A 23,776-nucleotide genomic window follows, 5' to 3' on the forward strand; every position below is an offset into this window, starting at 1 on the left:
TGAATTTAATTTGAAGAGTAACTCAACATCTTTAAAAGAAACAAAAAATCTGGAAAATGAGATAAATACATTATTGGTAAGGATCAAATGATTATGGGTTTATATTTTATGATAAATGAAGACTGGAATAATACTAAACCCAGTTGGTCATAATTTGATATCTCTTAGTCATAATTTGATATCTCTTTGAATTTTGAATTTCACAAAGTCTGGAATATGACTTTCCCTTCAATTCAATTCGGAGAAGTAAACACGGATATTTAAAGCAGATATAACATTAAAAAATTTCAAAGAAAACACATTCTTCTCTTTTCTGTGATATGATAGATAAATTGTTTTATTCTAATACTGACAAGCCAACTGCTGTCAAAATACCATTTTCACTTCAAACTACATTAAGGCATTTATTAAGTAATGAGATCAAATACTACACTGGTTATGTGCACATTCACACAAATATAATTGACCGATAAATCATCAATCATTGATTCATAATTTTCTTGAAACAAATAAAAGATAAATAATCTATAAAGTAAAATACTTACGGTCTGTGGTTATGACAAAACAAAGTCATTTATAATTGTTTTGTGGTGTGGAACTAATCACAGCAATATTCACTTATCTGAATTCAATTCTGCATGCCATGTCACAAAGAAACAAACATGATCAGCTAGTGATTTGCAGTACATATATATATTGAGCATCTCGTTAATAATATAATTTAAAAAACCTGTTTATATAATCTCATTGTGCAGTTTTCAAACTCTTATGTAATTGTAAAATTAAAACTGAATATTACTTTAATAATGATAAACATTGTCTTAAAGCAATTGTTCAAAGTGCCAAACAAAATCTCTCTCCTCCCCCCCTGAAATAAGGTACATACTTTGGTTAAAACACTTTTTAATATTTCCTATCTTAACACACCAATTCAGATCTTTGACTTTGTGAACAAATTTAATTTCTTGCTAGAGTGCCAAAAAGATCAGCCAAGATACACAAACATTTCTGATTTCCCTTGATAACTTCTATATTCACAAAAGCCAACATCAATTAATCAGAAAAACTGCAATTTTTCAAAATCATTCATATTATTCCATAGAAGGATTTAGCTACTTATAAATAATGAGCAAATTTTACAACTACCATACAAATTCAGTAACGAAATGTCACAGAGGTTTTTAAGGTAAAGGTACTATTGAAGTGTATATTTACAATGACACATCTCTCATTACATATTTTATATCTCAACATTCACACATGCGTCTATTACACTAGGCATATATAACAATTTCTCCACACTGACACAAGTCTTTAAAACCTTCTGTCGGAGACTCATACCTCCAACAGATACTGTATGACATTTTTTTCAACACTCTTGCCGATCAAAAATACTTGAATAAGATCCTCTGTCTGGCAATAATGTTTAACAACAAGGTTCTTCATGAAAACATTTAAATGACTATGTAGATATTTCAACATGCATGAATATTATATTTGTATCATCAAGATGATATCGGAACACATCTGGTTAACGTAATACCCAGGGTGTTGGTGTCCCTCTGCACAAATCTCACCAACCTCTAATTCAAATTAGGTTCATGTCATGGGAGGTATAACTGAGACATAAGAATGGTGTACAACACATGAAATGTTTACCCTCTGTCGAGCGCCAAGTAGTCCAGCAGAAGTCTGGCGTTTTCCTCGTTAGAATAGTGACACAAACCAGCTGCCTCCATACACGTCCAGCTTGTAGCGATTGTGGGGCAGTGGCCATCTAAATGGCCAGGTAAATTTGTCTCACGTTGTTCGTGATGGAACTTTGGCCACTAGACCTCAACGGCAGAAGTCTTGAGGAATAGACATGCAGGACTTACCAAGCCTCATAGCCAGTTCCAGAACGCACAACCAACCACAGGAACCTGTCCACGGTTAGCATATCCGCACATAACAGTCAATGTAACGAATGAAATCAATTGCAGAGCACAGCATGCTATGAAGACAGTCATTTATAAGTTAAATAGACACTATGACTGACTGTTGTAGAAATTGAAACAAGTCTTTGTAGCGACTGCGGAATAGCACTGCCTGCAGGCACACACCTATTGTGAGAGTGTCAACTGAACCTGGGCTCAATTTGGCCGGTCACAAGGCATAGGTGAAACATAATGCAGGATACCTGCCTTGTCGTCTTTATCGTCACAAACTAACACAGAAACTGTTTGTTTCCAGTACTCGAAGCTTATCCGTGAACTCTGCAAAGAAAAAATCAATAAATAAAAATATTACTACATATAGACTACTAAGTTGTTTCTAATGAAATGTCATCAAATTGTAGAAAGAACATATATAGATGCTTTGTTTCATCATTTATATATGATAGGCCTGGGTGCTAGAAAAGGTTGATACCGGTTAACTGGAAACCCGGTTGATCTGAAGTATTTTTCATTCCCCAAGGATTTAAATATAACCGTGTTCGACTGTATTTCAGGTCTCGATAAAGTAATACAGTTAAGAGTTCTTACTCTACAGATAGTTTTTGCCATTGTTAAACAAAGGCCGAATTGCAAAATCCCTCAAGATGACAGAAATCTGTGAAATAATCAGTAATTATCAATAAAATATAAATGTTCCTGTGAATTCACACCAGCACAACTTAATGTGAAGTAGGAAATTAAAGCATTCAATGAAAGTAAACAAACACTGAATGAAAACAAAAACAACACCGAAGTAAATGATCTTGTGTTATCTATTGTCAACCAAACAATAATCTATATATCACATATGTATATACTGTCAAACTTTTGTGACCGACTTAGAAATAAATTCTGTAACTACTGTAGAGTGGAACAATAAATAAAAACAAATCTAAGGCTACAGTGCTTTTCAGGATCATTCTGGGATCATTTAAATGGCCAACATGTTTCTCATGTTTCAGTATTTCCTACAATACCTGAACATTTAAAATTTATAATGAGTCTAGCAAGCATTTTATGGTATGATGCCTTGAAATACTAAGAGTTAAAAAAAAAAAATGAAACAAACTGCATATATGAAAGGTCCTAGTTTCACACGAAACTTCAGATATTTGTACTGCCCCTTCTCCTTACTACATTACAAATGCATTATTGGATGTACTTGCAATATTTTATTCAATATAATTATATTTGAATGTGTCAGATGAAAATGATGTATAGACAACATGAGTGAAGCCATAAAACAGGCATTTCAAAAGAAAAAAAATGTGAATATTTTTCGTTTCAAATTATATTTTTTGATATTCTAAGGTCTGTAGATTTTATTAATACATACATTGCCTTTAAGAGAGAAGTATTAAGTTTTACATAAAATTACTTTGTGATAGTTTCATAAGAGCATTCAACTGGCAGGATATTATCAGCTGGTATAACATAAGACAATATATCAGAATCAATCCAACAGGCTAGAGGCAGGTTCTTCCATAATTTATCTGGTACTTTGTCTACCATTTTCCCCAACAAGTCAGGCTTCATCAGAACCTGATTGATTCTGATATATTTAAGCTCACCCCTTCTCATCAATGCCCTGCATACCTTCGGGGATATCCAGGCTAAAGGCGAACAACCGCGACGCCTCCATTAAAGGTACTACGGTGTTGGCTCTACTCTTAGCACATATAAGACAATGAACGCATAGACCAATCAACTATAGTAGCTTTACATGTATCCATACATCATCCATAAGAGTAGTAATTAGTAATAAGTAAAAGTGATTTATTTAACTATGTGAACTAGTCTAGAACACACAGTAAATACCTACCTTTTCCAGAGCACTACAATCTTTGTCTTTGTGGAGGTAATGGTCTTGCCAAAACGTCAAGAGATCCCTAAAATATAAGTTTTCTTGGTAATTGTTGATAATTTACATAACATGGGCCTTGTTTTCAATAATTTCCAAAGAAAAGAGCTGTTCACTGCAAAATCATGACTTTTCAAATGTCAACATGAGCAGCAAACTGATCGTCGTTTTCAGATTTTTAAAGGAGATTTGTCTCAGACCTGTTTCTCTGCTATATGTTTTATATATAGATATTTTTTTTTTTACAACCACACATGATCATCTTCTCACTTTGAAAAATTTCACTGCAAGCTTGACAATTTTCCTAAGTGATACACCACTATCACAAGATGACCTGTATACAGTGTTTGATACTTCAGATGCATTTTATAAATCTAAACTAACTGGATAGTATCAACAGATATTCTCTGGAAAAAGACACATGTCCAAGTCTGACAGCCATAAACAACATCTAATACAAACTTCCATTCCACAATTAATGATTCTGTTTCCAAAATTCACAAGAAATACTAATATACAATTGGAATGACTGACAGATATGGCTATGTCAAGTTCCCTCTCATAAGTGACTAACAAAACTGAATACATTCATGTCTCTAAAACAGGACTTATTTCCATTTCTTGGGAAAATTGTTTTGAAAAATTCAAACAGAGGTTGATCTATTCTTTTTCTGTAAAGGTTGTAATTTTTTTGGTTTAAATTTTTATGTTTTTGTCAAAACTTTATATATCAGGTAAAATGGATATAGAAAATAACAAAATTAGAACCCTTCAAAAACAACAACTACAACAGTGAGAGGATTACTGTTGATATGTTCTGGTAGTTTATTTTTTACACACCTGAAGTTGCGTAAAAGATTGGCTGACCCACTGACATCCATCAGATCCTCTTTCTCATCTCTCAATGCCTGGAGATACTTGGGTAACTGGCCCTTACGGTTGGCAAACATGAGAAAGACCAAGGTGGTGTTCAGGCAGCTTACATTTTCCTAATGTAAAAAAGAAAATGACAAGTGTATTCCATTTCCCCTTAACATTCTTCTGTCTTAATGAATGTAGAGAAAAACAACAATAACTAGAACTGTCACCTAGATGGCTGACCAATACCCCCTGCACACTGCAACGAGTCAATGGATAAGTTGAAGTGTTATTCTGAGAGTAATTGACATATTCTGCATGTGCCTGCATTTCTCTTTATTGAAGTAATATTTTCCCCTGAAGGGCCACAGAGACAAAAAAAAAGGTCACTATAATAAGTGGGTACTACATCAATCTCAAACTCAGCTGGCAATCAGTTGATAATCAGAGGCCAGGATTGTGTTTCCACGGTAACAGTTTGGAAACATCTATTATGTCTAATTATTGGCCTTACTGAATTACATCTTTATACTAAGTTTGAATACAATCGGTCAAATAACTGAGGAGTTATGGACATTTATTAGAAAACTTGTTTATAGTGACCAGTTACCATGGCAACCAAAATTTTCAAAGAAAGGAAGGGGTGTGCATATCTACACATGTTTGTCATGGCAACGAAACCTATTTTATAATGTTTGGCATCCCCTAATAACCCTATATACCAAATTTGGTCAAAATTAGACAATATCTAAATTTTGACCAATCAGAGGCCAGGATTGTGTTTCCGCGGTAACAGTTTGGGAAACATCTAATATGTCCAATTATTGGCCTTACTGAATTACATCTTTTTACTAAGTTTGAATACAATCGGTCAAATAACTGAGGAGTTATGGACATTTATTAGAAAACTTGTTTATAGTGACCAGTTACCATTGCAAACAAAATTTTCAAAAAAAGAAAGGGGCATGCATATCTACACATGATCCTTAATATTCCTGTAAAGTTTCATCAAAATCTGTTCATAGGTTTAGGAGGAGTTAGTCGGACAAAATGTGTCTACAGACAGACGGACGGACAGACGGACAACCTGATTCCAGTATACCCCCCCTAACTTCGTTGCGGGGGGTATAATAATTCAGCACAGTTATGGTTGTGTAAGTGTCATAATAATTATTCTTTACAGACAGTAAGAATCCTTCTAATTTTCCTCTACACAGACAGTAAGAATCCTTCTAATTTTCCTTAACAAGATATCTCATTGTCTTACCTGCTGGTTTAATACATTCCCTTATGTATCATTACAGAACTTTATTACACAATCCTATTTTTAACCATACTTTCTCATTGCAATCAACTGCGAGATTAAAAAAATAAGTCCTTATTAAATTTTATGTATTGTTCATGTTTTCCTGATACACAAGTTACAGATCCTTCTCTCATTGTACATATGTTAGATTTTCTAAGCTATTTTATTTTTAACTTAGCAGTAGTAACCAGAACTCTTTTAAGGAGTTGCTGATAAAAGTAGCTGTTGTAATCTACTAAAGCTCATATTTTCCCCTCCACTCCTGTGTGAGATTTCCTTTCTCTTGACTACTCTGAAGGAAATTAAGAATTTTCTGATGAATTTGTGTTGTAATTTTTCTTCACCTGAACTTGTTTGAGATAAGCTTCTTTCTGCATAAGCTGTGCGAGATTCTAGCACTATTGACCAAGCTATGTGACATTGTCTTTCTACCAACAAAGCTGAAGAAAAAAATCAAATTTCTCTACTCACCTGTGTGAGATTTTCCACATTAATGATCTTGATGAGTTTGTAGAGGTAGTCTAGCTGTTTACTGAAATCACCTATATACATCAGTAATTTGTTATCCTTTTTGGCATATTCTGCAACAAAAAATAGTTTTTCTATTCACAAATGCAGCAGATATCTTACATGCTCTTAATTCACACTTCATTACTGACCACACAAATCTATGATTAAGATACAGAAATGAGAACCTCATATTAAAATGGATTTCCAAAATCATCCAAAAGAGAGGGCATTCTGATATGATACCTAACCTCTGGGTTCCCTATATTTGTTCCTGATAAGTTCGGTCTTATCTGTTCAATAGTATATATATATATCTATATGTCTCTGTGGTGACCCACTATACCTTAATCCATCTGTAGTGAACTACTGATATATATCTGTGGTGCCCTACAGTGTCTATATCTATCTATGGTGCCTAACTGTAGCTATAGCCATCTGTACAGCCAGCCCTATTGTACTGAAATGTATCTGTGGTTCCCTACTGTACCAATATCTGCAGAGGCCAACTGTACATATATCTGTATGTGGTGTCATCCTGAATCTATAATGATCTGCGGTACCAGACTGTACTTATATCCATTTGTGGTGCCCTAGTGTATCTGTATCCATCTATGGAGCCCTGCTGTACTAAAATTTATCTGTGATGCCATACAATGCCTTACCCAAATCGTAATGCTGCCTGTTTTCTTTTCTTGTATGTGTCAATTACTACTACCTGTATCTTAAACAACATGTGTTGTAATTATCCCTGGAGGTTGTACCTACTCTGTAAGGTACCTACCTCTGTATGTTGTACCTACCTCTGTATGTTGAACCTACTCCTGTATGTTGTACCTACCTCTGTATGTTGTACCTACCTCTGTATGTTGAACCTACTCCTGTATGTTGTACCTACCTCTGTATGTTGTACCTTCCTCTGTATGTTGAACCTACTCCTGTATGTTGTACCTACCTCTGTATGTTGTACCTATCCCTGTAAGATGTACCCATTCTGTAAGGTACCTACCTCTGTATGTTGTACCTACCTCTGTATGTTGTACCTATCCCTGTATGTTGTACCTACCTCTGTATGTTGTACCTACTTCTTTATGTTGTACCTATCCCTGTATGTTGTACCTACCTCTGTAAGGTACCTACCTCTGTATGTTGTACCTACCTCTGTATGTTGAACCTACCCCTGTATGTTGTACCTACCTCTGTATGTTGTACCTATCCCTGTAAGATGTACCCATTCTGTAAGGTACCTATCCCTGTATGTTTTACCTATCCCTGTATGTTGTACCTACCTCTGTATGTTGAACCTATCCCTGTATGTTGTACCTATCCCTGTATGTTGTACCTACCTCTGTATGTTGTACCTACTCTGTAAGGTACCTACCTCTGTATGTTGTACCTAATCTCTAAGGTACCTACCTTTGTATGTTGAACCTACCCCTGAATGTTGTACCTACCTCTGTATGTTGAACCTACTCCTGTATGTTGTAACTACCCCTGTATGTTGTACCTACCCCTGTATGTTGTACCTACCCCTGTATGTTGAACCTACTCCTGTATGTTGTACCTTCCTCTGTATGTTGAACCTACTCCTGTATGTTGTACCTATCCCTGTATGTTGTACCTATCCCTGTATGTTGTACCTACCTCTGTAAGGTACCTACCTCTGTATGTTATACCTACCTCTGTATGTTGTACCTACCTCTATATGTTGTAACTACCCCTGTGTGTTGTACCTACCCCTGTATGTTGTACCTACCCCTGTATGTTGAACCTACTCCTGTATGTTGTACCTTCCTCTGTATGTTGAACCTACTCCTGTATGTTGTACCTACCTCTGTATGTTGTACCTACCTCTGTATGTTGTACCTATCCCTGTAAGATGTACCCATTCTGTAAGGTACCTATCCCTGTATGTTGTACCTATCCCTGTATGTTGTACCTATCCCTGTATGTTGTACCTACCTCTGTAAGGTACCTACCTCTGTATGTTATACCTACCTCTGTATGTTGTACCTACCTCTATATGTTGTACCTATCCCTGTGTGTTGTACCTACCTCTGTAAGGTACCTACCTCTGTATGTTGTACCTATCCCTGTATGTTGTACCTACCTCTGTAAGGTACCTACCTCTGTATGTTGTACCTACTCTGTAAAGTACCTACATCTGTATGTTGTACCTACCCCTGAATGTTGTACCTACTCTGTAAGGTACCTACCTCTGTATGTTGTACCTACCTCTGTATGTTGTACCTACTCTGTAAGGTACCTACCTTTGTATGTTGAACCTACCCCTGAATGTTGTACATACCCCTGTATGTTGAACCTACTCCTGTATGTTGTACCTACCTCTGTATGTTGAACCTACTCCTGTATGTTGTACCTACCTCTGTATGTTGAACCTACTCCTGTATGTTGTACCTATCCCTGTATGTTGTACCTACCTCTGTAAGGTACCTACATCTGTATGTTGTACCTATCCCTGTAAGATGTACCCATTCTGTAAGGTACCTATCCCTGTATGTTGTACCTATCCCTGTATGTTGTACCTACCTCTGTATGTTGTACCTACTCTGTAAGGTACCTACCTCTGTATGTTGTACCTACCTCTGTATGTTGTACCTAATCTCTAAGGTACCTACCTTTGTATGTTGAACCTACCCCTGAATGTTGTACCTACCTCTGTATGTTGAACCTACTCCTGTATGTTGTAACTACCCCTGTATGTTGTACCTACCCCTGTATGTTGTACCTACCCCTGTATGTTGAACCTACTCCTGTATGTTGTACCTTCCTCTGTATGTTGAACCTACTCCTGTATGTTGTACCTACCTCTGTATGTTGTACCTATCCCTGTAAGATGTACCCATTCTGTAAGGTACCTATCCCTGTATGTTGTACCTATCCCTGTATGTTGTACCTATCCCTGTATGTTTTACCTACCTCTGTAAGGTACATACCTCTGTATGTTATACCTACCTCTGTATGTTGTACCTACCTCTATATGTTGTACCTATCCCTGTGTGTTGTACCTACCTCTGTAAGGTACCTACCTCTGTATGTTGTACCTATCCCTGTATGTTGTACCTACCTCTGTAAGGTACCTACCTCTGTATGTTGTACATATCCCTGTATGTTGTACCTACCTCTGTATGTTGTATCTATCCCTGTAAGATGTACCCATTCTGTAAGGTACCTACCTCTGTATGTTGTACCTACCTCTGTATGTTGTACCTATCCCTGTAAGATGTACCCATTCTGTAAGGTACCTACCTCTGTATGTTGTACCTATCCCTGTATGTTGTACCTATCCCTGTAAGATGTACCCATTCTGTAAGGTACCTATCCCTGTATGTTGTACCTACTTCTTTATGTTGTACCTACTTCTTTATGTTGTACCTATCCCTGTATGTTGTACCTACCTCTGTAAGGTACCTACCTCTGTATGTTGTACCTATCCCTGTATGTTGTACCTACCTCTGTATGTTGTACCTACCCCTGTATGTTGCACCTACTTCTTTATGTTGTACCTATCCCTGTATGTTGTACCTACCTCTGTAAGGTACCTACACCTGTATGTTTTACCTACCCCTGTATGTTGTACCTACCTCTGTAAGGTACCTACCTCTGTATGTTGTATCTATCCCTGTAAATGTACCCATTCTGTAAGGTACCTATCCCTGTATGTTGTACCTATCCCTGTATGTTGTACCTATCCCTGTATGTTTTACCTACCTCTGTATGTTGTACCTATCCCTGTATGTTGTACCTACCTCTGTAAGGTACCTACCTCTGTATGTTGTACCTATCCCTGAATGTTGTACCTACCTCTGTAAGGTACCTACACCTGTATGTTTTACCTACCCCTGTATGTTGTACCTACCTCTGTAAGGTACCTACCTCTGTATGTTGTACCTACCCCTGTATGTTTTACCTACCTCTGTATGTTGTACCTACCTCTGTATGTTGTACCTATCCCTGTAAGATGTACCCATTCTGTAAGGTACCTACCTCTGTATGTTGTACCTACCTCTGTATGTTGTACCTATCCCTGTAAGATGTACCCATTCTGTAAGGTACCTACCTCTGTATGTTGTACCTACCTCTGTATGTTGTACCTATCCCTGTAAGATGTACCCATTCTGTCAGGTACCTATCCCTGTATGTTGTACCTACCTCTGTATGTTGTACCTATCCCTGTATGTTATACCTACCTCTGTAAGGTACCTACCTCTGTATGTTGTACCTATCCCTGTAAGATGTACCTACACCTGTATGTTGTACCTACCCCTGTATGTTGTACCTACCACTGTATGTTGTACCTTTATGTTGTACCTATCCCTGTATGTTGTACCTACCTCTGTAAGCTACCTACCTCTGTATGTTGTACCTACCTCTGTATGTTGTACCTATCCCTGTATGTTGTACCTACCTCTGTATGTTGTACCTACCTCTGTATGTTGTACCTACCTCTGTATGTTGTACCTACCTCTGTATGTTGTACCTATCCCTGTAAGATGTACCTACACCTGTATGTTGTACCTACCCCTGTATGTTGTACCTAGTTCTTTATGTTGTACCTATCCCTGTATGTTGTACCTACCTCTGTAAGCTACCTACCTCTGTATGTTGTACCTATCCCTGTATGTTGTACCTACCTCTGTAAGGTACCTACCTCTGTATGTTGTACCTATCCCTGTATGTTGTACCTACCTCTGTAAGGTACCTACATCTGTATGTTGTACCTATCCCTGTAAGATGTACCCATTCTGTAAGGTACCTATCCCTGTATGTTGTACCTACTTCTTTATGTTGTACCTACTTCTTTATGTTGTACCTATCCCTGTATGTTGTACCTACCTCTGTAAGGTACCTACACCTGTATGTTGTACCTACTTCTTTATGTTGTACCTATCCCTGTATGTTGTACCTATCCCTGTAAGGTACCTACCTCTGTATGTTGTACCTATCCCTGTATGTTGTACCCACCTCTGTAAGGTACCTACCTCTGTATGTTGTACCTATCCCTGTATGTTGTACCCACCTCTGTAAGGTACCTACCTCTGTATGTTGTACCTACCCCTGTATGTTGTACCTACCTCTGTATGTTGTACCTATCCCTGTATGTTGTACCCACCTCTGTAAGGTACCTACCTCTGTATGTTGTACCTATCCCTGTATGTTGTACCCACCTCTGTAAGGTACCTATCCCTGTATGTTGTACCTACCTCTGTATGTTGTACCTACCTCTGTATGTTGTACCTACCTCTGTATGTTGTACCCACCTCTGTAAGGTACCTATCCCTGTATGTTGTATCTACCTCTGTAAGGTACCTACCTCTGTATGTGGTATATTCCCCTGTAAAATGTACCTATTCTGTAAGGTACCTACCTCTGTATGTTGTACCTATCCCTGTATGTGGTATATTCCCCTGTAAAATGTACCTATTCTGTAAGGTACCTACCTCTGTATGTGGTATCTTCTTCTGTGAGATGCTCTAGAGACAAAACTAGACTCCTGATGAACATGTTGGAGTCAACAAGATTCCTATTTACAGTAGTGATGAACTTCTCAAACTGTAAATAAACATATTCAGTATTAGTAATCAAGCTTTACAACATCTACCATAATCTACCTAGTATACAAACAAGCTCAATCATTTCACTTTTATGTAGAATAAATATAGCATTGCAAAGATATTCCAACTTACATATTCCATGTCAACTATTGTGAATAAAAATTGTCCTGCTATAACTCTAGAAGTCAATCTAATTCCATAACTTTTCCATCACATTTTGTTCAAATTTGTTTAATCTATCACAGTTTCACTTATCTATAAGCTAGAAAGGATTTGAAATAATACTCTTGTCTGTGTCAGTGTCTGTAATTCATACTACAGATTTTTTTGGCATTTATTACAAATTTATGTTTAAAGAAAAAATTCTACATATACATAATCCCATTCCTTCTATGCTGGAAACAGAGCTTAATACATACTCTGTCAATGAATCTAACATTTAATTTTGACAACCATCTCAAAAGTTAAACCCCAAAAAGGTGTATGGTATTTATATTTTCCATCACAACTGATTAGCAGTAATTAGTTATTGAAATATAATATTGTATACAACTCTTAGCTTTCTCCAAATCTGTAACTTTGTTTTAAATCAAACAGCTCTATTAGAACTTCCTTCCCCAATTTCTTTCCACGAAATCAAATATTTTGCAAATAACTTTCCACAAATCCTTTGGCTCAGTGTCCACTACGTGATTATACCTTTGCCTGTGTTGTGAGGATTTCTTCAAATGTCTTGAAGGCCTCGATATTAAACTTGATGAGTTCTCCCAACAGGTCGAAACTGCTCTGTAGGATTTCTTTGTGTCTGATCTCGTGTTCCACAATATTGCTTGCTACATGCTGGAAAAATGTCAATGGCATGTGACAGGTTAAAATGTGAACCTAACCTAGTAAGATATCACAAGCAATACTTTCCTTCCTCTGTGGACTTTGATGGATTAACTATTAAGGTAGCCATGCACTATGGCTAAGATGTATATACACTGAGCAGTTCATGAAGTTTGAAAGAAATTGGCTAATTTCCTCATTCTACAATAAAAGTATCCTAAACTGCTGAACATCAGACCAGATAATAGCCTATCAGAACGACATAGAGAGAGAAACAAATTTTCTATTAATAGTGACATTGACTTTGATATCTGAATTTCAGGGGAGGAATCAGCCAAACAGAACTCAAAATATGTAAACTTGTCTTCTATATAAAGTAACAGTGATTTAAGTCTATGAACAACAGACATGGAAATATCTTAACCAAGCACTTTCAATAAGGAAATGCTGAAAAAGATCGTCTGAACTTAAGATTAATGGTGTGGGATGGACAGTCAGATACAGTAGCTGAAATATCCTTACAAACCAATATTATTTTGGTTCACAAATGAGCAGAGTGTATCCCAACTTCTATGTTCATGCTACTGTGTCCTTGTTTTGGACTAATTATGTGCAGGTAACATCAAATAAAATAAGGACTTTTGATGTTATCAGCATACCAAAACACTCACCTGCAGCAGCCCTCTTCGCATTAAGAAGACTTGATCACAGTAAGATGTGTTTCCTCGTAGGTAACTTTCCACTGCTCTGGCCAGCCAGAATCTTCAAATGCAAAATCATAACATCCAATTATTGTCACAAAGAAACCTACCTAGACATAACGAAACCTACCTAGACACAAAGATGGCTTTGTACACTCTCTGAGTCCTAACCTTACTTTTCTACAGATGTTTCCTCTCTGATAAATTTTCATACAAAGGTCTCAACATTCACTACATGGTATATACAATACCATACTCTCAAAGGTTTTGCACAATGAATGACTTCAAAAATTTGAAGTCTCAATGAAATGCATTTATAATGCATATACTGTGAACATCCTTAATTTTGTGCATAAATTTACACATCCACAATAACAACTGTATAAACATCATATGGAACCTGCAATGAGCGTGATTATACCACAAAAACTGTGACAATAAAATAACTGCAAAAATATTTATGTTTATACTATTCTAATTAGTTATAACAATTTACAAACTTCTACAGACAAATAATGTTTTGAACACGAAAGACATTGCATAGGACATGAGAGAATGTTGCCTACCTGAATGTGGAGGTTGTAGGTTCTTTCTTCATCACTTCTACTATCTTTGTCAAAAGACCTTTACTGCCTTTACACATCAATTGTCTGGGGAAAAAGGAAAAAGGTTATCTTTTATTGACCTATATATAGATATTGTCCTCAAAAATCTCAAAACATCAAGTTCATTTCCTTAAATATCCATAATATTGTCCTCAAAAATCACAAAACTATCAATTGTCTGGAAACATCACAAAACCAAAACTTGTAATATCTACATATCACTCCCCCCTTCCCTCTCCTCCTACCTCAATCTAGTCAACTTAGAATTTAACAAATCAACTATGGTAGGGTTTAATCAAAAGAAAGTTTAATCAGAAGAAAATTTGTCTGTAATTAAAGTACTTACCTATTTACATTTTCTAAACTACCTAACGCCAAAGAACCAGCTTTCACTGCAAAGAGAAAAACAACACTTGTTAAACAGAATATGAAATTAATGACACTGCAAAAATACATACAAAATTTTGATCAGGAAATCATTTTTGTTTTACTTTCTAGGCCATGAAATCTTTACAAAGGGGAATTATTCTGTAACATCTTGCTTTTGTATGATTTATATATCACACTTCAATATCCTAGTTTGAACAGAGGCTTAGGACACAAAATTTTCAAAAAGGGCAATAACTGTAATTAAGGCATTGAGAACCCTAACATTGGTACACTGCAAATTGCCTTTGTACAATCAACATGTGCATCAACTTCCATTATCTTTGCTTAACTGTTCAAGTTTTGCTCTTGGCAACAAATTTTTAACAAAGGGCAATAACGCTGTAAGTGAGGGATTAAGGACCCTGAATTTTGTACACTGCACATTGTATTAGAAAGATCAATGTATTCGCTAAGTTTCATTATCTAAGTTTAAATGCAGGCAAATTGAAGTTGTGCTCTAAACACTTTATTTCACCAAAGGGCAATAACTCTGTAATTAAAGGGTTGCAAGCCTTGTATTTTATACACTGCAAATTATTTTAGTATGGTCAATGTATACACTAAGTCTAATTATCCTAGTTTAATTGCAAGCATAGTTATGCTCTGGACCCAAATTTTAACAAAGGGCAGTAATTCTGTAATTCAGAGGTCAAGGGCACTGAATTTGGTACACTGCACATCCGTTTAGTGTGACCAGTGTATATACCAAGCTTCATTGTCATTGCTTAACTGTGGGCAAAGTTATGATAAGCTTTTTTCTAACTCATGATATTTTATCTTGAGCCATTATGTGGAGATCAACCTTCAAATTATCAAGGATATCCTGAAATATCACATAATACTTTTCCAGAATTTTTCAATGATTTTTGCGAGATCCTACTTACAATTTATTCTTTTCACTTCATTGAGTTCATTCTTTGATAACAACAGGTGCTTGTAACTGGAAAATAAAATGGTATTTATAAATATTTGTTCCAGGAGAAAGCACAAAGGCTTAAATGTGTGATGGAAAGACAGCAGAAGCATATATAACTTAGTAAAATTCTATACAGACTTCACTTTAATAAACTTACTATATAAGAACACTATTACAGGTACAAAGGATATATAAACTCAAGCATTTCCTTAAAAGAAAGGTGTTGTATCAACAATGTATCAAGAAAGGTGAGGTATCAAATGATCCATCAAAGTTAAAATGCATATATCTGTATCAGTCTTTCAGAATTCACAAAAGTTTTGCTTAATTTTTCATTACTTACTCAGAATGGTCACAAAAACTGTGTACAAGTCTCAAAAACTGAATTTTCAACGCCACTTCCTGTCAAAGCAAAATGTATGAAGTTAAAAGAGTCATCATATCATAAAATGATTCATATCCAGCGTCAAAAAGAAAAAGCCATCTGCAATTTTTTTTCACAGTATTAAGAAAATTGTATTGAATTCTCTTCACAATAAGATTTGTGTAATTTTCCTTTTGAGAAATATTTGCTGAATTAAGTTTCAAATGAGTTATCAGATTTAGTTAAGACCATTTTAGATGAAGAAATAGAAAATACATACTGGACTACATTCACAGGCAGCATTATGACCTCGTAATCTATGTCGAGTACTGTGTCTGCTGCAAAAACAAATGGAAACATCTTCACCATTCTCAAAATACAGACTAAGGTAAGAAATTCAATATTCCACTCCAGTGACTATCATTTCAATTCACCAATTTTCTTCTCAAAATAAGACAAGTAAAATATTACTTTCTACTAATTCTTCTATAAAGGACTAAATATGGCTGACATGTGTTTACCCTTCTTAACCAATAAAAATAGGTAATTATTGGTTAATTATTTGAGAATGCCAGTTTTAAAGGCTGCTTCCTTCAAACTAAAGGCTGTCCTATAAAAATACGCCAGAGTCAGAAATCTGTTAGTAATCAGTTCATATTGTCTTAGAATCTCACATAACAGAAGATCACACAGATATTGAATATTCGTCAACAATTATCACGGAAGTTGTAAATATCCTAATAATCCAAACAGATATTGAATGTTTTCATTTACAATCCAAAATTCAAATAAAACAAAATGTAAAATCTCTCATGATAAACAATATTGCTACTTACACTTGACATTTCCAGATAAACTGGTCGAAAAGCTCACTCAGACCTGGTGCTAACTTTAGTTCTGCAAGTTTTCTTTGTACCTGTAACAGATATGTACATGCTGGATTGAAAGAAGGTATAATGATAATTCAGAATGCAGAAACATAATTTGTAATTATATATATAATGTTGCTATATGAACTTATATTCTTTAATACACAAGATGCCAGAGGACTCTTGGTGCCTACCATTCTTTGATCTTTATTTTTTCATTAAAAATTGTAACTTTTACCCTCCTTTTCTCTTCTCTCCTCTGTTTTTGCTCTTAATAATTCAAAATTTGAACAATCCTTTGCAGAAAACATGATAATAATCTTCAACTACCAAATCCAAAATGGCCACCTGCTGGACATTTTTATTTTCCTTGATCATTTCCAAGATTAAACACCATAACTAGTGACCATACGGAACCTAAAAATGATGTATGTTAAAGTTCCATCCAGTACTTCTCAAGAAACAGCGATAACAAACTTTCTTTCTCAAAATTCAAGTTGACCGAATGTTCGCTAGACAAGCACAACTAGGGACAGATGGAAGCCTTCATATGAAATCAGAGAGAGACTCATCATGAACTTACAATAGTCATTGTAAAAATTCAAGATGGTCACCTGTCAGCTTCTTTGTTTTTCTGATCAGACCCACATGTGAAATTGGATCAAGATCCATCAAGTACTGCTCTAGATATAGCAATAATAAAAATTGTCTGCAGACAGACAACGTACAATGGATGCAGAAAAACTTGAATAGCCCATCTCATGATGGTTGGCTAAAATGGAAAATAAATTAACTTTTTCTAATGACCTCTTCTTTGTTTGTTGACTGGGTTTATTTGCCCTTGAACAGATTCTGAGGCTATTGCTACCTCTTTCAGCAACATGCTCAGCATCAAGAGCCATTGGGATGAAGTGCCCTTCCCAAGGCAAAACTGAAGCAGCATAGACTGGTTACTTTCTCATCTTTTTAAGAAATACAAACTGCCTCTGATACAGAGCGTTGAACAAGACACCTTAGATTTCACCTAAGGTTACGTAAAGCAATGCTTTATTGATTAAGCTATTATGACCCCCTCTCCAAAGACCCTATCACTCATCAAATTAAGAAAAGAAACAGTCAAAAGAATCAAAAATGATCTCATGAATTCTTAAACAACAACGTGGCTTTTGGTACTTTTCTGAACAACTCATAAAACATGCTAAGGAATGATATCATTCAACAATCATACAAAAGTTCCAGCCATGAATTCAACAAACCTTTTTACGATGTTTGCCAAGTAGAAAGAGACCCAGTACATAAACAACCTCCACTCGTTGTACCAACTCCTCTGTAATTTTCAGGCCCTGCTGTATATTCATTGGACCACCAGCGGATGTCGGCTCCGAAATACCTACAAGCAAGAAATATATTGTAGTTGTTATACAAGAGTACAAATTCACCTACAAGAATTTTGTGTCAATTTCTCAAAATGACCTTTAACTGTTACAGCAAGTTTAAAATCTGAAGTCCTAACCTGAATACTATATTTTTCCTAAATAGGTCCACAAAGTCCTCACATTGCTGCTGACTCAGGGGTGGGTTTATAACAGACGCTTATCACCAAACATTAACTTTTAAAATATTGTTGGATAAATATGAGTGCATCCATTTTAGGAAATATACTGTAATCTCCTGATATCACTCAGGGTGTTTGCAGCAACATCCAATCATTGAAAATGAGCAACCCCGAATGTTTTAGAATTGAAAATGATGAATTTTAAAATGGGGACAGAGTAAAACACACTATTGAAGAACTTGAAACCAAGGACTATTCCAACCAAACTACTATCCCATCTCAAGACTCAAGGGTTTAACTTCTAATTTGCTTATAAGTAATCGGTAGAAAACTGAAGAGAAGTCATTTGCTTAGAATTCTGGAGTTAGGTAATGTTCTACAGGAATAGCCTTTATCTTCATGGCAAAGTAAACTTTTAATAAGCATATAGCATTATCAAGTTTACGATTATTTTCAAACAACATATACATATAAGCACATTAACTACCAATAATGACAAAACAGTATAAAAACTGATATTGTAGTTTTATTACCACCCTAAAACTTCTATTTTTTAAGTTTCTGTTCCATACCTCCAATAAAGTCCTCCAGATCGTCCATGGCTGGTGTGTCATACATCTCTTCAGCCATCTGGTTCTCGATCCACTCCATCCAACAATCAAGCTCACTAACCATACCACGATATCGTGGAGTGTCTGAAACACAAGGTTGTTTGGGCTTTAACATCTTACACAGATTGAGTTATATTAGCATTAACAAATAGAGGTCTCTGAACCTTAAATTTCTTTTTTACATTGTGGAATGTCAAATTTTTTCTAAACAACCATATCAGTCATTAAATAGCAGTAAGGCACAATGCATCACACATTTCCGACGAAAAAAATCAAACAAGGAATCAATAAACAAGCACTTCTTTTTCAAGGAAATGTACAATTATTATCACAGCTTATAACGATTACACTGAAAATTCCTTAAATGTTCATTATTGTTACTTACAATCTTTGGCTACAGCTAAATTCACCAGTCTCGGTAAAAGGTCTGGTATTGCAAGCAACAACTCTGAGGACAAAAAAAATACAAAGGGAGATTAAAGTCAAGATGGCAAACCAAAGCAATCAGGGAAAATATACCCTTACATCAGACCATGGTTAAAAATACGGAGAAAATGTCAGGCATGATACTTCAGCTCAAGTGCTATTGTAATATCTGACAATTCAGTTTATCCATCCAAATTTTGTGTAGGGTACAAATGAGCTAAGAGCAGAGGAGAGAGTAGTGTAGTCACCTTACTGGTTTCAACTAGGAATTCCCTTAGCCTTTTGTTGAGGCATCCACCTTAAAAACATGCAACATGCTTTTTACCTGTTACATAGATCACAAATTCCTTTAAAATTACCTTGGTTTATGTCTCGTATATTAACAAATCCTCGACTTCTTTTCTGTTTATTTTGTTGAAACACTGCAGAAAAGAAAAATTAAAACTGAAGACAAGCATGTAAAACAATACTAGATTTTCTATAGCAATGACAGAGGCAGTGGTCTTGTTGGTATAAAAACGTACATAATTCTTTTTAAGAGCAAAAGTAATATTTTCCAGATATATAAATAACTATATATAGATTTCAATATCAAAGCTTTTCTCCTAATTGTAGGCATTTTTTTTTGCCAAGAAATTCAATATTTATCTTGCAAAAAAGCCCCAGAGGAAACCATAACTACCTACTCAAAGGGAGGGATAGGCTTATTGGTAGGGCAAAGACACAATATTTATTGACAACTGCAATAGATATGGACAGGCTGATTACCAGATGCTGGACTTATTTCTGATAGAAATATGATAAAATCTTTGTTTTCATGACCAAACATCTTGAACATATTGATACAGATTTATCTAAACATTAATAGAAACTTACAGGAGGATTTGTTTTCATATATGTCAAGGTCGGATATGGCAACAGCAAGGATTCTACAGAAGTTAGCTAGCTGGTGATCCTCTAGAGTACTGATCAAGCCCCGCAGGTTATCTGAAAACAACAGAGTTCATAAGTGTCACCAAAAATTATGAATGGCATAAAATAGTAGTATTTATTTGCATAAAAGTAGGGTGATTTGAGTGAAAATGACCAACATCACTTTATTTACAAGTGATATAATTTTTTTTTAGTCATAAACAATGTACAGTGTATGTTTCTGTTGTACTAAAAGTGTTTGAAACAAGAAGTTGGTTTTAAAAAAGTAGGCTTTAAAAATGCCTGGTTGAGAGTTGATGAATTACATGTTACTTCTGCCAACCACCTTTACATGTGAACTATGTATTCAAGTGCTAAAGTGTCTCATTTCTATTTTTCAAATATTTGTTAACATTAAGAAGATGTTCCAACCTGACCAATTTCGAAGTATAACCTGCAAACTACATGAAAACGTACTGATAGTTTAATGACCCAAAATTTTATCTAGAAGTCAGAAAAAGAAATCAATTTTGTTTTGCAAATGGAGTCCTTGAACCTAACAGAGAAGTATGAGACTGACTGTGTAGCATAATTTTTTTTTTATATACTTCTTATGTACAACTATGAATCCAGTACACTGAAAATTAAGATGACTTGTGGTGTTCGTAATTAAAGTCATGAGACAAAATCTAAATGAGTTGGTGAGCTTTGAGGGGAGTAGCTAGTTTTTCTGTGGTTTAAAATTAATGTAAAGTAATCATTCTTTACTTATGCATGAAAGTCCACAGAGAAAACACTGGCTATACTTACTGATTCTGTGAAGGTCGAGGACCTCCCGACGTGACTGGAGCATGTCCTCCACTAGTTGGCATGAGTTGATGAAGGTTTTCTGGTGAGCCAGCAGTGTGAACACATAATTGAGTACATCATCACTGGCCATTAGTTGAGCAGTCACCTTATCGCCAATACACTGATGTAAAGACATATAAAAACATATGTTTAAACATGCAGAAATTTGATTACATTATTTTTGTAGGGAATGCAAAGGTAAATGAAACCTGTGGGACTATGACTCAATGTCACCAAAAATTATGGGACATTTTTGGAATAAGCAATGGGCAAATGCATGGAAGCAACAACAATAACACAGAATTGTCAGAACAAACTTCAATCAGAACATTCCTTCAATCAGAAATTCTAATGTAATGTCGAAATGTTGCCCAAAATATTTCTTTATACAATCTAGAGTCCTAGGGTAGAAGAGTGTTTTACTGGAATTGCCCAAAGAACATGTATTCTCTCTGTGACCCTCCCTCTGGAACCACTCCTTTTCAGAGATTTGGTTTGCAAGCACTGAACTTGAAGACCTATCAGAATTGTAACCTTTGAAATTACAACCCTGATCATGGCTGCCTATGTTTGTTGTGACCTCACAATTACTGTCTTGACCTTGATCACTTTGATACTATTGTTTCGACCTTTAAGAGTGACCTTGACATTAACCTGAAGACCTATTGATGCTGTTACCTCGAACGTTTGTCATTACTTTAGTCACCTTCTGTTGTAACCTTGATATCATGACCATGCCAACTTACCGTAGTTGTGACCTTGGTGAGGATCTCTAGCACTAGGCTTTTCACCCTTAGCAACAGCTCAGATTCTGGGAATCCAACTGTAAACACAGATCACAATGATATTTGCATCAATACAGATAATAAGTTTAAATCTCAGACCAGAGCAATTGTAGCCTGGCAAAAATAATAATTTAATCTGTTTCTTATCTCTACCTGCAATTCTTAAAATGTCTAACAATAGGCCATTTTATTTTAATACTATTTTCTGAAGTATGACTACTATATTGAAAATCAATTTTACCTTTGACTTTCCTTCCAACCTTCGGAAAGACAGTGTTAAACATGAGGATGCGTAGAAGTACCTAAAGAAAACAAGCACAATGATACAGAAACATCAAGTCATGTAGCAAAACCTAATGTTATTGGAATAGAGATAAAGTATGACAACAAGACATATATTGATGTTGGTTTCATGTTATGTTATAAATACTCAGTAAGCACATTCAATACACTGTAGTAAGAGTTAACACACAGAAAACCTTATTATTTTGGTCAAAATATAAGAACTCGTTTATATAATTACCTCCACTCCACCATGTTCATAAAACTGTGTGGCATACTTGTTTTGTTCCTCATCCAGAGATGCCTCATCCTGACTTCTTCGGGGTTCAAAGTTCATCAAGTTCCCCAGTAGAGTCTGAATTCAATAACAAAGTAGGTCAATAGACAATACACTCATTAGCATAATGGGAATTCTTTCCAAACAAACATAAGAACTATCCTTTCTTTTAGAAAACATGATTCCAATTCATTCAAACTCCTTTTAGAAAATCATATTGTAAACAAACTTTCTTCTGCAACTCAACAAGTTTGTGATGATAAACTTTCAAGAGATAGACGGTATTACTGTGTAATTTGTTATTTTTCAGAGTTTCTATTTTTGAATACTTTCAAAGATGGAGAAAAATCAGGAAAATAAAAATTATCCTTTACAAAATGTAGAAAAATCCTTCATCTGTTCATAGATTTCATAAAAAATACATCCTTTCTATTCCATGAGTGGTTTAATGAAATAACAATTGTACAGTACATGTATATTCATATCACAAAGTCATTATCTTCATATGAAATAATAGGACTAACATATAAATAATAATACTAAGAGACAATGAACTTGTGAAATAAAAGTTTTTTTTAAACATACTGTAATTTTTATCATATACAGCTGAAATTTGTTGTCTTGAAATTGCTCTAGTAAAAATTCTGTCCATGTCAAATTAATTTCTATTTTTTTCCCTTCTTCATTATTTTAATTTGGATGACATGGAATTCACAAAGTCAAAATTTCCTTTAATTGTAAAACAAGTGAAAAGTCATTTGTGGTCTCAATATTATGTTCTTTTCAAAACATCAGCATGTCTGTGCATAACACACGGCTTAACATACATCATACCCGTCCATATCATACCTACTGTTAACCTCTGACAAATAATTACCAGCTAGATTATCAAATTAAAATATGGCTTTTTAAGTAGTGTCAATGCACTGCAGCAGTGACTTACCTGCACTGTGTACACAAGACAAGAAAACAAATTATGTTTTATAATCACTGTAATAGACCAGAAACGTGTGTATAATAGACTTGGTTATGTGCATCTTTATGGAGCAATAAATACGAAAGTGCTTTCAGGGTCGGTAATAAACTTAAAGTTGACGTCTGTAAAATATTTTGAATGCTTTCATTTCCTACTTTTATTCTATTAAAGTCATGTTAATATGTTTGCTAACTTAAAACATTGTTTCCAATAGCATATCAAAGGTATTTTTTTGTTTTGTATTTTACATTCCGTAAAAACGTACAACATATAAGGGGAGTGTACATGTTTGCAAGATGAAACGAAG

At 35.3% G+C, this 23,776-nt stretch overlaps 1 protein-coding gene across 1 annotated transcript in view; it reads right to left on the reverse strand.

Annotated features, from left to right (window-relative positions):
• The window catches only part of LOC132544230 (short transient receptor potential channel 4-associated protein-like), a 31,721-nt gene continuing 7,945 nt past the window's right edge, over window positions 1–23,776 (reverse strand). Inside the window, exons 3-24 of the mRNA XM_060207803.1 lie at window positions 22,458–22,571; window positions 22,176–22,236; window positions 21,896–21,972; window positions 21,111–21,270; window positions 20,265–20,375; window positions 19,748–19,810; window positions 19,348–19,410; window positions 18,924–19,046; window positions 18,053–18,186; window positions 16,764–16,843; window positions 16,208–16,265; window positions 15,907–15,965; window positions 15,532–15,587; window positions 14,565–14,610; window positions 14,180–14,263; window positions 13,584–13,674; window positions 12,784–12,924; window positions 11,971–12,082; window positions 6,473–6,582; window positions 4,678–4,826; window positions 3,799–3,865; window positions 1–2,255 (exon numbers count right to left, since the gene is read on the reverse strand). Coding sequence (XP_060063786.1) covers window positions 2,133–2,255; window positions 3,799–3,865; window positions 4,678–4,826; window positions 6,473–6,582; window positions 11,971–12,082; window positions 12,784–12,924; window positions 13,584–13,674; window positions 14,180–14,263; window positions 14,565–14,610; window positions 15,532–15,587; window positions 15,907–15,965; window positions 16,208–16,265; window positions 16,764–16,843; window positions 18,053–18,186; window positions 18,924–19,046; window positions 19,348–19,410; window positions 19,748–19,810; window positions 20,265–20,375; window positions 21,111–21,270; window positions 21,896–21,972; window positions 22,176–22,236; window positions 22,458–22,571 — 2,082 coding nt within the window. The 3' untranslated portion in view covers window positions 1–2,132. The remainder of the gene's footprint in view (window positions 2,256–3,798; window positions 3,866–4,677; window positions 4,827–6,472; window positions 6,583–11,970; window positions 12,083–12,783; window positions 12,925–13,583; window positions 13,675–14,179; window positions 14,264–14,564; window positions 14,611–15,531; window positions 15,588–15,906; window positions 15,966–16,207; window positions 16,266–16,763; window positions 16,844–18,052; window positions 18,187–18,923; window positions 19,047–19,347; window positions 19,411–19,747; window positions 19,811–20,264; window positions 20,376–21,110; window positions 21,271–21,895; window positions 21,973–22,175; window positions 22,237–22,457; window positions 22,572–23,776) is intronic.

Source organism: Ylistrum balloti, unplaced genomic scaffold (assembly GCF_031769215.1).
Source record: "Ylistrum balloti isolate Yb309-2 unplaced genomic scaffold, AGI_CSIRO_Ybal_v1 Utg369784, whole genome shotgun sequence".
Classification (NCBI taxonomy): Eukaryota; Metazoa; Mollusca; class Bivalvia; order Pectinida; family Pectinidae; genus Ylistrum; species Ylistrum balloti.